This window comes from Oryctolagus cuniculus, chromosome 16 (assembly GCF_964237555.1).
Source record: "Oryctolagus cuniculus chromosome 16, mOryCun1.1, whole genome shotgun sequence".
NCBI lineage: Eukaryota > Metazoa > Chordata > Mammalia > Lagomorpha > Leporidae > Oryctolagus > Oryctolagus cuniculus.
In genome coordinates this window covers 47,784,547-47,797,039 of record NC_091447.1, presented here as the reverse complement: position 1 = coordinate 47,797,039, position 12,493 = coordinate 47,784,547, and the positions used below count along the sequence as shown (strand labels likewise).

The following is a 12,493-nucleotide window of genomic DNA, read 5'->3' as shown; positions in this document are numbered from 1 at the left end:
GAGATACTTCATTCTCAGACTGGAAGATTCCATTGTTATGGTGTCAATTCTCTCCAAATCAATCCATAAATTCAGCACAATCCCTAAATCCTCAAATCTCAGCAGGTATGGATTTTGTAGAATTAGAAAAGTTGATTCTGAAATTTATAAGGAAAAGCAAAGCAACAATAGTTAAAAAATGATTTTGATAAAAACAAGCAAAGTCAGAGGACTTTTACTACTTGACTTCAAGATGCACGCTAAAGGTACAGCAATCAAGGCAGCATGGAATTGGCAAGAAGATGCAGAAGTCAATCAGTGGAACAGAACAGAAAACAGACTCAGATTTATATGGTCAGTTGCCCTTCCTCCCCACCCCCTAAAAAACTTTATTTAAGGAGCACAAATTTTATAAGCGCAACTTTAGGAATACAGAGATTCTTCCCACCATGCCCACCCTTCCACCCCTACTTCCACACCACCTCCTCCTCCCTCTCCCATCCCCAGTTCCATTCTCTATTAAGATTCATTTTCAGTTAACTTCATACACAGAAGACCAACTCCATACTAAGATTTCAACAATTTGCGCGCGCACACACACGCACACACACACACAAAACACTAAGAACAAGTTTCACAGTTAAATAGAAGTCTCTTGTAAAAAGACCTACCACATTCCCTGCTCAGGATTAAGCATTTTCCCCAAACACCAAGGCCTTCTGGAAACCTCTGAACAGAATCAGCACCCTGCCTCTCCCTGGAAGACTCTGAATGGTCAGACATGTGCCAGGTCAGCCCTGGCGGAAGATGTTCCTGAGGCCCCGAATGAGACAGGCTTTCTACAGAGCAGGAAACATTCACCCCATTTTATCTGCAGGGCTCAACTGTAATATTATCCAAGTACTTACAACAGAACATTTTCGAAGCTCATCAGTTCCCGTGCCACCAGGAAGGCACCAAATCGGAAACAGCCAGCATAGGAAAAATACATCATGGCCTGGGTGAAGGAGAATGTGATTCCAAAGATGTGTGCTTTCTTCAAGGAGTTTCTGGAAAGGAAGCATTGGAAAACTGAGCAGCCCTTCATTCCTAACCCCTAAATGATAGGCAGACTGGGGCGCAGAGGTGTAACCAGCTCAGACCGGTTTGGTTTCCAACGAGCTAGGTTTGATCCTCACTCTACTACTTAGCTAGCTGTGGGAATCTGGGAAACTGCCTGATCTCTCTCACAACGTCTTCACCTTCAGCGCATGATTACCTACACTTTAAAGAAGAAGGTACAGAAAAAGGATTTTAAGCCCAAGGGGCCCATTAGGATCAATAACTTTAAGTTCACTCCCTTTTTGCCCCAAGTTGGACATGTGTGGGTTCTTCAAAAAGCTTGGGCCGGCACCGCGGCTCACTAGGCTAATCCTCTGCCTTGCGGCGCCGGCACACCGGGTTCTAGTCCTGGTCAGGGTGCCGGATTCTGTCCCGGTTGCCCCTCTTCCAGGCCAGCTCTCTGCTGTGGCCGGGAGTGCAGTGGAGGATGGCCCAGGTGCTTGGGCCCTGCACCCCATGGGAGACCAGGATAAGTACCTGGCTCCTGCCATCAGATCAGCGCAGTGCACCGGCCACAGCGCGCCAGCCGCGGCGGCCATTGGAGGGTGAACCAACAGCAAAGGAAGACCTTTCTCTCTGTCTCTCTCTCTCACTATCCACTCTGCCTGTCAAAAAAAAAAAAAAAAGCTTGTGGAAAAACGGAGTTTAAAGATATGTTCATTTTGGTGTGAAACAGCTTGAAATCCATAAATAGTTTCATAACATGCACTTAACAGGAGCTTTTGAAGGCCCCTCCAACATGTATGTGCCTTGCAGGGAACTTTCATTCTTCACCGATAAACATATAAACAAAGTGACAGCAGCCATTCTGGGAGCCATGGGAAATCAGAAGTGTTCTTAGTCCTGGACACACCTAGAAGCTGAGCTAGAGGATTACTTAAGCAATGGAGGCGCTTCACGAATTACATATTACAAGAATAAAGAAGCATTTTACTATCTGGGCAAAGACTGCTTCACGAAAGCAGTGAATAGTTTAGGATTTTGCGAGCTACACGGAACTCAGTCGTCTGCAGGGATAGGAGTGTGTTGGCTGGTGTGTCCTGGGCTTCCTACTTCTGCTTCCATCAGACTGATTCTGCTTAAGATATTAAGGTTTTAAAGATAAACTTTTCAGAAAAAAAGGGCCCTACTATCATTAAAAAAAAAATAACCTTGAGGACCCATCAGTAAGGTCCAGTTTTCTCCTCTCATTAGAGAAGAAACAGGGCCTGAGAGAGGCTGGGATTGCTCAGGCTTCCATCCCTTGTCGGATTCACTGGGGTGACTGTCTCACAGGAAGCCAGCTGTCCAATGGACAAGCAGCAGAGGGGGCAAAGGCAGCCAAGGCGGCACCACCCCTTGATGTCCCACAGACAGTTCACGATCCAGAGATCTCAGGGCAATGAGAGCAAAAGACAGGGTCAGCACCCACATGGACACCAGGGGCTCGTTCTCTCCACTGCCATCTGCTCCTGGCTCTCACAGTCCTGGTGGAGAGGTGCCTCTCCTGGTTTGGAGTTCTGGCATTTCTCTCTTGGATAGTCACAAATGTTTCCCAAGCAGTTCCCTTCTCGTGGTTTCTCCACTTGCTCCTTACCTTCTGGCCTAAGTAATTCCTCTGAACACAGAACAGAGGATTCAGCAGCTCCCCATTCTCCCTCCCAGTCCTCCGTGGTTAGTACCTGTATGGCACCTGCAAACTCTGCGCATACATATTTTCAAACTTCTGCTCACGAGTCAGAGACACGACTGTTCGGAAGTTCTCTATTGCTTCTGTGGCAATCTGTAAGACAGCAACCATCACCACCAGGCATGATGGCAAATGGGGGCAATTAGTTTGGATTCCATAAAGCAGATTAATAAAACTGAATTAATTATTTTATATATTATCACCGATGAATGTCTTCTCCAACTTTAGGACACATGCTGCCAGAGCTAGAAATTTGGACAGCTTCCCCACGCAGCAAAGATATTAAGTCACTGATCACACTGAGTTTTACTTAAATTTGGAAGGTAGGCTGGCTAACTCAATCTCCTCTTTAAAAAAAAAAAAAAGATTTATTCATTTATTTGAGGGCAGAGTTATAGAGAGGAGAGAGACAGTTATATATTCCATTTGCTGGTTCACTCTTGAAATAGCTCAATGGCCAGGGTTGTACCAGATGGAAGCCAGGAGCTTCATTCAGGTCTCCTACATCAGTGGCAGGGGCCCAAACACTTGGGCCATCTTCTGCTGCTTTCCCAGGCACATTAGCAGGGAGCTGAATTGGAGGTGGGGGAGCTAGGACTCAAAACAGTACTCTTATGGGACCCTAGCATCACAGGCAGTGCCTTAACCTAACATGCCACAGCTCCAGCTCCCAACCTCCTCTTGACAGGAAGGTAAGCTGGGGCTGGCACTGTTGCACAGTGGGTAATGACAGTGCCTGTGATGCCGCTGTCCCATAAGAGCATTGGCTGGAGCCCTGGCTGCTCCACTTCCAATCCAGCTCCTGCTAATGTGCCTGGGAAAATGGCAGAAGATGGCCTGAGTGCTTGGGCCCCTAGCACCCAGGTGGAGACCCAGAGTTCCTGACTCTGGCTTGGCACAGACCTGGCTAATGCTGGCATTTGGGGAATGAACTAGTAGATGGATGATCTAACTTTGCCTTTCCAATAAATAAATACATTTTAAAAAAAGAAAAAGAAAGATATGCTGAGGTTTAAATGGATAAAGGCATTTATTTGTTGAAAGACACAGAGATTTATAAAAATTGACCTGAGAACTCAGCATTTCATATTTCACTGCTTTTATGTCTGATGGTTGTATCTTACGCTTATAGTTATTTTACATGTACTTTTTAAATGCATTTATATTCTCTTCTTTATGACTGTTATTCATGACAACTGAATAGTATCTGGAAAATCTCGGGATGACAAAGTCAGTAAAAAAGTACAAACTGGTGTTTTTCCTAAGCACACACATATTTAACAAATTTCAGGTAAAATTTTGTACTAGCTATATACCATTTTGCTTATTTATCACGTATCAAAAGCATTTCTCAAGGTCATTAAACATATATCAATATGGGATTTTAATAGTTACTTAATATTCCAAACAGGAATTTCTTTACTGAGCTCAACAAGGTTTCAAATTCTTATTAAAACTTATTGCAGGGGCCGGCGCTGTGGCGCAGTAGGGTAAAGCCCTGGCCTGAAGCACTGGCATCCCATATGGGCACCGGTTCTAGTCCCAGCTGCTTCTCTTCTGATTCAGCTCTCTGCTACGGCCTGGGAAAGCATTAGAAGATGGCCCAAGTCCTTGGGCCCGTTTACCCACGTGTGGGACCCGGAGGAAGCTCCTGGCTTCGGAATGGCGCAGCTCCAACTGTTGCAGCCATCTGGGGAGTGAACCAGCGGATGGAAGACCTCTCTCTCTGTCTCTACCTCTCTCTGTAACTCTGTCTTTCAAATCTTAAAAAAAAAAAAAAACTTATTACAGTAGGGACCAGTGCTATGGTATAGTAGGTTAAGCATCTGACTGTGGTACCAGCATCCCATATGGGTGCTGGTTCAAGTCCAGGCTGCTCCACTTCTGGTCCAGCTCCCTGCTAATGTGCCTGGGAAAGCAGTGGAAGATAGCCTAGGTGCTTGGGCCCCTGCACCCACATGGAAGACCCAGAAGTTGTTCCTGGCTCCTGGCTTCCAATCAACCCAGCTTCAACCATTGCAGACGTTTAGAGAGTGACCCAGTAAATGGAAGACCATCTCTGTCTCTCCCTGTCTGTAACTATGCCTCGCAAGTAAATAAATAAATCTTTAAAAAAATAATGCAGTAACAAACATCTTTGTATCTGAACTTTTTTCCATGTTGAATTATCTTCTTAGAAGTTCTAAAAACTGAAAATTACTAGTCAATCTGTTTTCTGGAAGAATCCCATCACTCAGTTCAGCTCTGATTGAAGATCAGTTCCAACAAGGCTGTCTGATCGGCCACCTTCCTCCCATCACCTTCTGGAGTCTGGGGATGGGGATGTGGAAAGCATAACAGACACTGATGAGCACAGTGAGAACTCGGCCTGCACCTGCCTGGGACCTGGAGCCACCATTCGCTCCCGATTCTTCCTCAGTCTCAAGTCCCATTTCACTCTAGGCATCTGAGTCACCAAAAGAAGCTGCTTTGCCATTGAAGGTCTCCCTCTTGCTGGCCTGACACTGGTCAGGACCGACTGTACTGAGGCTACACTCATTAATTCAAAGTGATTTATGTGAAACCTCACCTGTGCCTCTCTGAATCCTAGCCTCATAGCTATCAGCAAATATTTCATGATGTGCTACGTCAGGTTTGAAGACTAATGCAAAAATCTATCAGAAGGAAAAAAAATCCTTAAAAACCAAAAATGTGCTTAAAGGGCTGACGCTGTGCTGCCTGCAACACCAGTATGCCATATGGGTATCAGTTCGAGTTCTGGCTGCTCTACTTTCAATCCAGCTCCCTGCTACTGGCCTGGGGAAAGCAGCGGAAGATGGCCCAAGTGTTTGGGCCCCTGCACCCGTGTAGGAGACCTGGAAGGAGATCCTTGTTCCTGGTTTTGGCTGATCTGCCCTGGCTGTTGTGGTCACTTGCACAGTGGACCAGTGCATGGAAGATCTCTGTGTCTCTCCCTGTCTCTGTAATTCTTTCAAATAAATGAAGAAAAAAATTTTAAAAACGCACTTAAAAACTAAAATATAGTTCTTTTTGCAGGCAGGCTAAGATGACTGAACTATGTTCACCATTTTACTTAGAAAGTCATGAAGATGCCCACATTTAATTTATGTTAAAATATATAAACTTCTTTTAAACATTTAAAAATAATATATACTCATAGTAGAAAATCCAAGAAGTTCACAAGGCAAGAAATTTGGGGAAAAATTCACTTTTAGTCAAACTTCCCAAAAACAATCCTTGTTCAGACATGTTAGAAATATTTTTAAGTATAAGGGTTTGAACAAACTCATAGAAGTTTTCAGAATTAGTTAAAAAGTGTCTGCTGAAAAACAAATTTCACTGTAAATTTATGTATAATTGTTCTAAGCTATTTCCTGTGCATCACTTTCTAAGGCAGGAGTATACTGATTGGTTGTGGATGTCACTGCTTTTTAGCATATATACGCCAACGAAAGTGAGAGTCTGAGTTACACAACACAGTCACTTCACCACTGTCTTCTCATCTTGCTGCACAATGGAGCAATCAGGAAAAGGGTGAATTAACACGCTGCCTCCTCACAGCTTTCTTTATTCCAAGATTTTTTTAAACAGACTCACTAATCAGCAGGAGGAGAACATTTAAAGGGAGTAAACAGCACTGTTTCCCTCTGAAGGCATCATGGACTATATAATTTTCTGACCTGTCATTTCTGCAAGGATCCAGGTCACAGGATATGCTATGCCAGAGGACAGGAGCACAAGGCTGGAGCACAGCTCCCTGGAGTTGGAAACCTGACTCTACCAGTTACCACCTCTAAAGCACTGGGGGAAATACCTACCTGTGCTTCAGCTTCACTTGAGAAATGAGAAAACAATAGAATCTACCTCATCAGGCTGCCCTAAGGAAGGATTCATTTGCCAGAAAGCACAGCAGATGCCACAGAAGCATTAGTTAATTAATAGGGGGAAAAATGGCCAAGAATGTACAAGGGGAAAAAAGTATCAGAGCAAGGATTATAGCAGTAGGATGAAGGATGGAGGCAGGAGAAAAAGAGAACAAATGCACTGATTTTTTTTAAGATTTATTTTATTTTAGTTCAAAGTCAGAGTTAGAAGGAGAGAGGGAAAGCAAAAGAGACACAGAGATTGTCCAGTCACTGCCTCACTCCCCAGAGGGCCACAACAACCAGGGTTGGACCAGGCCAAAGCTTGCAGTTTCCCATGTGGGTGGCAGGGGGCACAAGCACTGGAGCCATCTTCAGCTGCTTTTCCCAGGCCATTAGCAGGAAATTGGATCACAAGTGGAGCAGCTGGGACTTGAACCAGTGCCCATATGGGATGTCAGCATTGCATGTGGCAGCTTTACTCACTACACCACTAGGCTGGCCCCAAGAAATGCAATAATTTAAGCTAGATATAGAATAAATACACCTAGAGCTTTCCATGTTAAATTTTCCCATTTTATGGAGGAAAAACAGGGGTCTAATTTTCTCAATAAAATAACAGATTTAAGCTTGCTTGAATGGGAAAAAGCAAAAGGAGAGAGGGAATTAAAAGGGAAAGGCAGCAGGAACTGAGCAAAGGAGGGGAGGGGAACATTAAACAGAAGGATACAACGGTCTAGAACATGGACAGTCGAGCAGGGTTGTCGGTCTGTGAGCCTAAGGATGGGTTTTGCTCCTTTTTGTTTCTAACCTGCTAAGTAAGCCTCAAAAAAATGCATGAGTGATGGTCATAAAAACATTTTAACATTCTCAATGCACAGTGAGTGGCAAGCAGTAAGAAAACAATATTGATGACAGCAGTTTACTCTTCTGGGGTAAGCAGTAACATTTAGTTTGACTCACCTTTCCGGAACCTTCCAGTTCTTTCTTATCTTTTAGTGCCTGCCCAGACAACATTTTCATTTCAACAACTCCAGCTATTGCGATGATGGGTACAATTGCTAAGAGCAGAAGTGTTAACTGCCAACCATAGACTAAGGATATAATAATTCCTGTCCCAAGATTAGCTATGTTCTGAGCAATTACAGCAAGCCTGGAACCAGTCGCCTGCAAAACAGACAAAACAAGTTCAAGACACATTCTTCTATTCTCCTTAAAAATCTATGCTTACATTTTCTTAAGGATTATGAAAATTCTCCTCGTGCACATCTATTAATTATCTTCTTGAAAGAGACATAAACGTTTACTCAAACTAAGTTTATTGGTTTCTAAAATGATGATTCTACATACAAAGAGGCCAATTATATACAAGAGGTTATCAAAAAGCCAATTGAAAATATGTATCATAGAAAAACTATGCATGGACTTCAAAATTTTCTGCACCAAATGAACCTGTTTTTGAACTCTAATTCCTATGGAATTTTTAAAGTACCCTCATGGTTCTTTTTCTACCAATTTTTTTAAAAAAGATTTACTTATTTGTTTATTTGAAAGGCAGAGCTACAGAGAGGCAGAGAGAGATAGAGAGGTCTTCCATCCACTGGTTCACTCCCCAGACAGCCAAAATGGCCAGAGCTGTGCAGATCCGAAGACAGGAGCCAGGGGCTTCCTCCGGGTCTCCCAGGCAGGTGCAGGAGCCCAAGGACGTAGGCCATCCTCCACTGCTTTCCCAGATCATAGCAGAGAGCTGGATTGGAAGTGGAGCAGCCGGGACTTGAACCGGTGCCCATATGCGATGGCAGCATTGCAAGCAGTGGATTTACCTGCTACGCCACAGTGCCGGCCCCACCAATTTTTTTTTTTTTTTTTGACAGGCAGAGTGGACAGTGAGAGAGAGAGAGAGAGAGAGAGAGAGAGAGAGAGAGAAAGGTCTTCCTTTGCCGTTGGTTCACCCTCCAATGGCCGCCGCGGCCGGCGTGCTGCGGCCAGCGCACTGCGCTGATCTGATGGCAGGAGCCAGGTACTTCTCCTGGTCTCCCATGGGGTGCAGGGCCCAAGGACTTGGGCCATCCTCCACTGCACTCCCTGGCCACAGGCAGAGAGCTGGCCTGGAAGAGGGGCAACCGGGACAGAATCCGGCGCCCCGACTGGAACTAGAACCCTGTGTGCCGGCGCCGCAAGGCGGAGGATTAGCCTAGTGAACCAATTTTTTAATACCAAGAAAATCTTCACTAATCAAAGCATGACTACTCAAGCAAGCTCGACCAATCAGCACAATAAGAGTCTGACAATCATATTAAACTAGGAATAGTGGACATTTCCAACTACTTACTTAAGCCCAATGCTTGTCATTAAGATATTAAAAATGTCTATTTTTGAGATATTAATTGTACTTAATTCAATCTGCATTTGTCTTAGAAAAATAAACAGAGTTAAAAGCTATGGAACTCAACTCAGGCACAGACGCTGGGAGCAGCTCAGGAATGGCCCGGCCTCAGGGGTTCGCATGTCATGATCTTGTGATTAGGACACTGCTCGCCAGCCAGGCACCCTTCATTCAGGCCTCCTGTAGGTATCACCCTCTCCCTACCACTGAGCCCTGCTTTCCTCGACAGCCAGCAAGCCCCTTCTCCACATCCCGATCCATTCCCCAACAGCGCTTCAACAATCTGAAAGACCAGGCAGATTCCGTATGGCAGAACTGGCACCTGCTTCTGAAAGCTCAAAGGTGTTTCAAGCAGTGCACATTCTGTTCTGTCAGGTTCTATACAACTTGATGAAATGCTCAATTTTTGTTGACTTGTTGACTTTAAGCAAAGAGACTTATAACAATTCCTAAGATTTATATTGCAATGTCTCAACGCCGTGTGCTTCCACATTTATAACCCAAGACATTCTTACAGAAGCCCACCTATTAGAAGGAGATGTTAGTATAGTCTTCTCTTATAGAAAGATTAAAAGACAGAGACTGGGAAGTGTTAGGGTGGGAAGGAAAGAGACACAGCAGAGATATGGTCTGTTTTGTTTTTTCAAATTCCACATTATCTTGTAGACTTTTACCATAAAGGTTATGGAAGAAACTGTAATTTCAACCAAAAATATAAACCTGTCAGATATCAGAGATTCACGCAGTAGTAGAGTTTTAAGCTTTATAGTCTAATAAAGTTATTCCTTCTACCCTTAGTTTAATTTTTTTTCCATTTATTTCATATTTTTAAAAACATTTTCTTCCTTCCCATTTGAACTGCAATACCCCTAGACTATCTTAGAGCAACTACACTCATCTTTTTTTATACACTTTACAAAAAATTACAATTTCTTATTAAGTGAACACTAAAACGGATGAATTCTTCTACATGCATCTTGTTAATAGCATGAATGGCACAGCAATGATAAAAGAAAGCTTGTAAGTTAGCTATATAGTTTATGATGTTCAAATAGCCTACACGTTTGCTATAAAGCATGTGATACATTTGTAGGTCAGATGCTAAATATTTTCTTAATGCTGTAGACTTGCACCTGTAACCAGAGACCTGTTTCACACTAAGGTTCAAAATGGGCAGTAAGACAAACATCAGCAGAAAGGAGGTGCATACCCCTTTGACCTGAGCAGCGTCATTGGCAAGCCTGGTGGTCAACGCTCCAGTTGTGTTTTTAGGGTCATCGAACCAGCTCACATCCTGTGCGAGAGAAAATGCTTTTATTATCTTACAACCCTATTTATGAGACTCTTAGCTTAATGACAGAGTCGGTCTTCTTTATCATTTATTTTCCCTGCATTCAGCATTTGACAGGGAGGGACAAGAAGCAGACTTAATATTCAAGCACATGAATAGATCATTTCATTTGTCAAAACATTTTGAGTGCCTACTTTGTCCCAATCCAGATTTTCTAAGGAGCTGGGTCTCCACAGCGGTGAACCAAAGTGACAGACTTCATAAAGCCTACGTTTGACAGACAGAAGGTACACAGGAGTCTTCCAAAAGCTCATGGGAAAGGCACATTAGATCTTAATTCCATTTTTCTATGAACTTTTTGAATTACCCTCACAGATGACACGTCAGGTACACAGAAATTCCATGAAGCAAAAGAAAGCAGAAGAGGGGTAAAAGAGGGATTGTGTTCGAGAGTGGGAGGGGGCAGAAAAGGCCTCTCACAGGACATCTGAGCAGAGAAGTGAATGAAGGGAAGGGTTGAAGATATCCAAGGGCAGGGAAACACGGTGTGTGCAAAGGCCCTGGGCAAAGGCACACCTGATCTGTTCACAGCAGGAAAGCCCTAAAAGCAGCCAGTGGCCTGGGAACAAGCTTTGTGCATTTGTAGTGGCTGTCTCTGCCTCTGGACTGATTTCTGTTCTCAACCCCACCCAGTCCCACAGGCAGGCAGGCAGGCAGTGTGTAGGGAGCAGACTGCATGCTGGGAAAGGGAGGAGCTGTAGGAACTGAGGTGCAAGGGGTTGTGGGGGCCACAGCAGGTGTGGGCTTACGGGCAATGGCAGTTCCCGACGTCACCCTCAGAGACATGGGTCATGGTCAGCAGGGCCTGCAAAGGGGGTTGTGATGTGACTTCTGTGTTAGAAGCATGACACCGGCGGCCGTGCAGGCAACTGACTGGGTTGGGTAAGTATGGAGGCGATGAGACTTATTAGGAGGCTATGTTAATATTAAACACAAAGAGAGGAGTCAAAGATGATGGCAAAGCTTTTAGCCCCAGCAGTGGGTAGAATGGTGCTGTCATTTAGTGACATGGGGAAGACCAGGAAGGAGGAAGCATGGCTGGGAGAGGAGAGTCCACAGCTCGCCTTTGGAGACGTGAACTTGTGAAATGTATCAGGCATCCACAGAGAGGCTGGCCAGGCAGCTGGGTAACTGCAGTCTGGGGCAGGAGAAATGAACTGAGTTAAAAGCAGACCAATGGAAGCAATCTAGACTGAGATATGACATCCAACAAAAAATACGGTTTTCTTTGTATAATCACGTTTTCAAAAACAGACACTAACAAGATTGTGAATCTGAGGTACAAGTTTACATTTGTCACAAATAATTATGGCCCTGAGAAGTTATCTGAACTGATGATTTGCATTAGAACAGTATCGATCACTTGTCCCTGAAATATTTAAGAAAAAATGAAGTGCTGTAAGTTATTACAGCATTAGTAACTGGCTGTTTGGTATTCTTACTGCTTCAGCGTCTGCCCACTGGAATGTAACTTCCTTGAAGACACGGCTCACCCGGGTTTGAGTGCCGTACAACACTTGGTCCCCTGCCTCCTAAGTGAGAGGCACTTCAGGAGTGCTTGCCCTGATAAACAATCTGTGGGGAGGGCGTTCCACAAACTGGCACTCACCTCCCACAGCGTCACAGACCTGAATGCTGGCTGGTGGATGACAGGGCGCCTGGCCTGGACCCAGGTCAGGCGCTGGCCTCAGAGGAGGCTCTGAGAGCTGGACCAGTGACAGAGTTCTCTCTCACTCATCAGACTCAGTCCTGGCTCTGTCAGTCGCCAGCCAGCAATTCCCATAAGTATGTATTTTTAAGCAGTGGTGGGAGGGGTGGGAAAGGATTGAAGAACTAAAGACAGTGAGGAAAACTGCATGTGCTCCAGGAACCCTCATGGCAAACTGCAGCTCCTTGGCTAGCAGGAGAACCCTGGCTGGTGAGGGCAGCCCTCTGGAGGACCGTGTAACTCAGCAGCAGTGACAATCGAGAATGACCAAGTCACTTACACACTATTCATGATTGTTAAAGCAACACTCCCACATGAACTGGATTGCACTGGGTGATTTCCATGCCTGGCTCTATTCCTCTCTCCCAAGAAAAACATCACCCTTGTCTGCTGTTTGGGTTTTGAAGGTGCAAAAGCCAAGAGGCATTATCAACTA

At 44.6% G+C, this 12,493-nt stretch overlaps 1 protein-coding gene across 2 annotated transcripts in view; it reads right to left on the bottom strand.

Annotated features, from left to right (window-relative positions):
- ABCB1 (ATP binding cassette subfamily B member 1) overlaps window positions 1–12,493 on the bottom strand; it is a 196,536-nt gene that overhangs the window by 17,312 nt on the left and 166,731 nt on the right. For both annotated transcript variants that reach the window (XM_008261791.4, NM_001082159.1), the window contains 4 exon segments: window positions 10,209–10,292; window positions 7,576–7,779; window positions 2,742–2,842; window positions 888–1,028 (listed from right to left, as the gene is read on the bottom strand). In XM_008261791.4, the coding sequence (XP_008260013.2) occupies window positions 888–1,028; window positions 2,742–2,842; window positions 7,576–7,779; window positions 10,209–10,292 (530 nt within the window).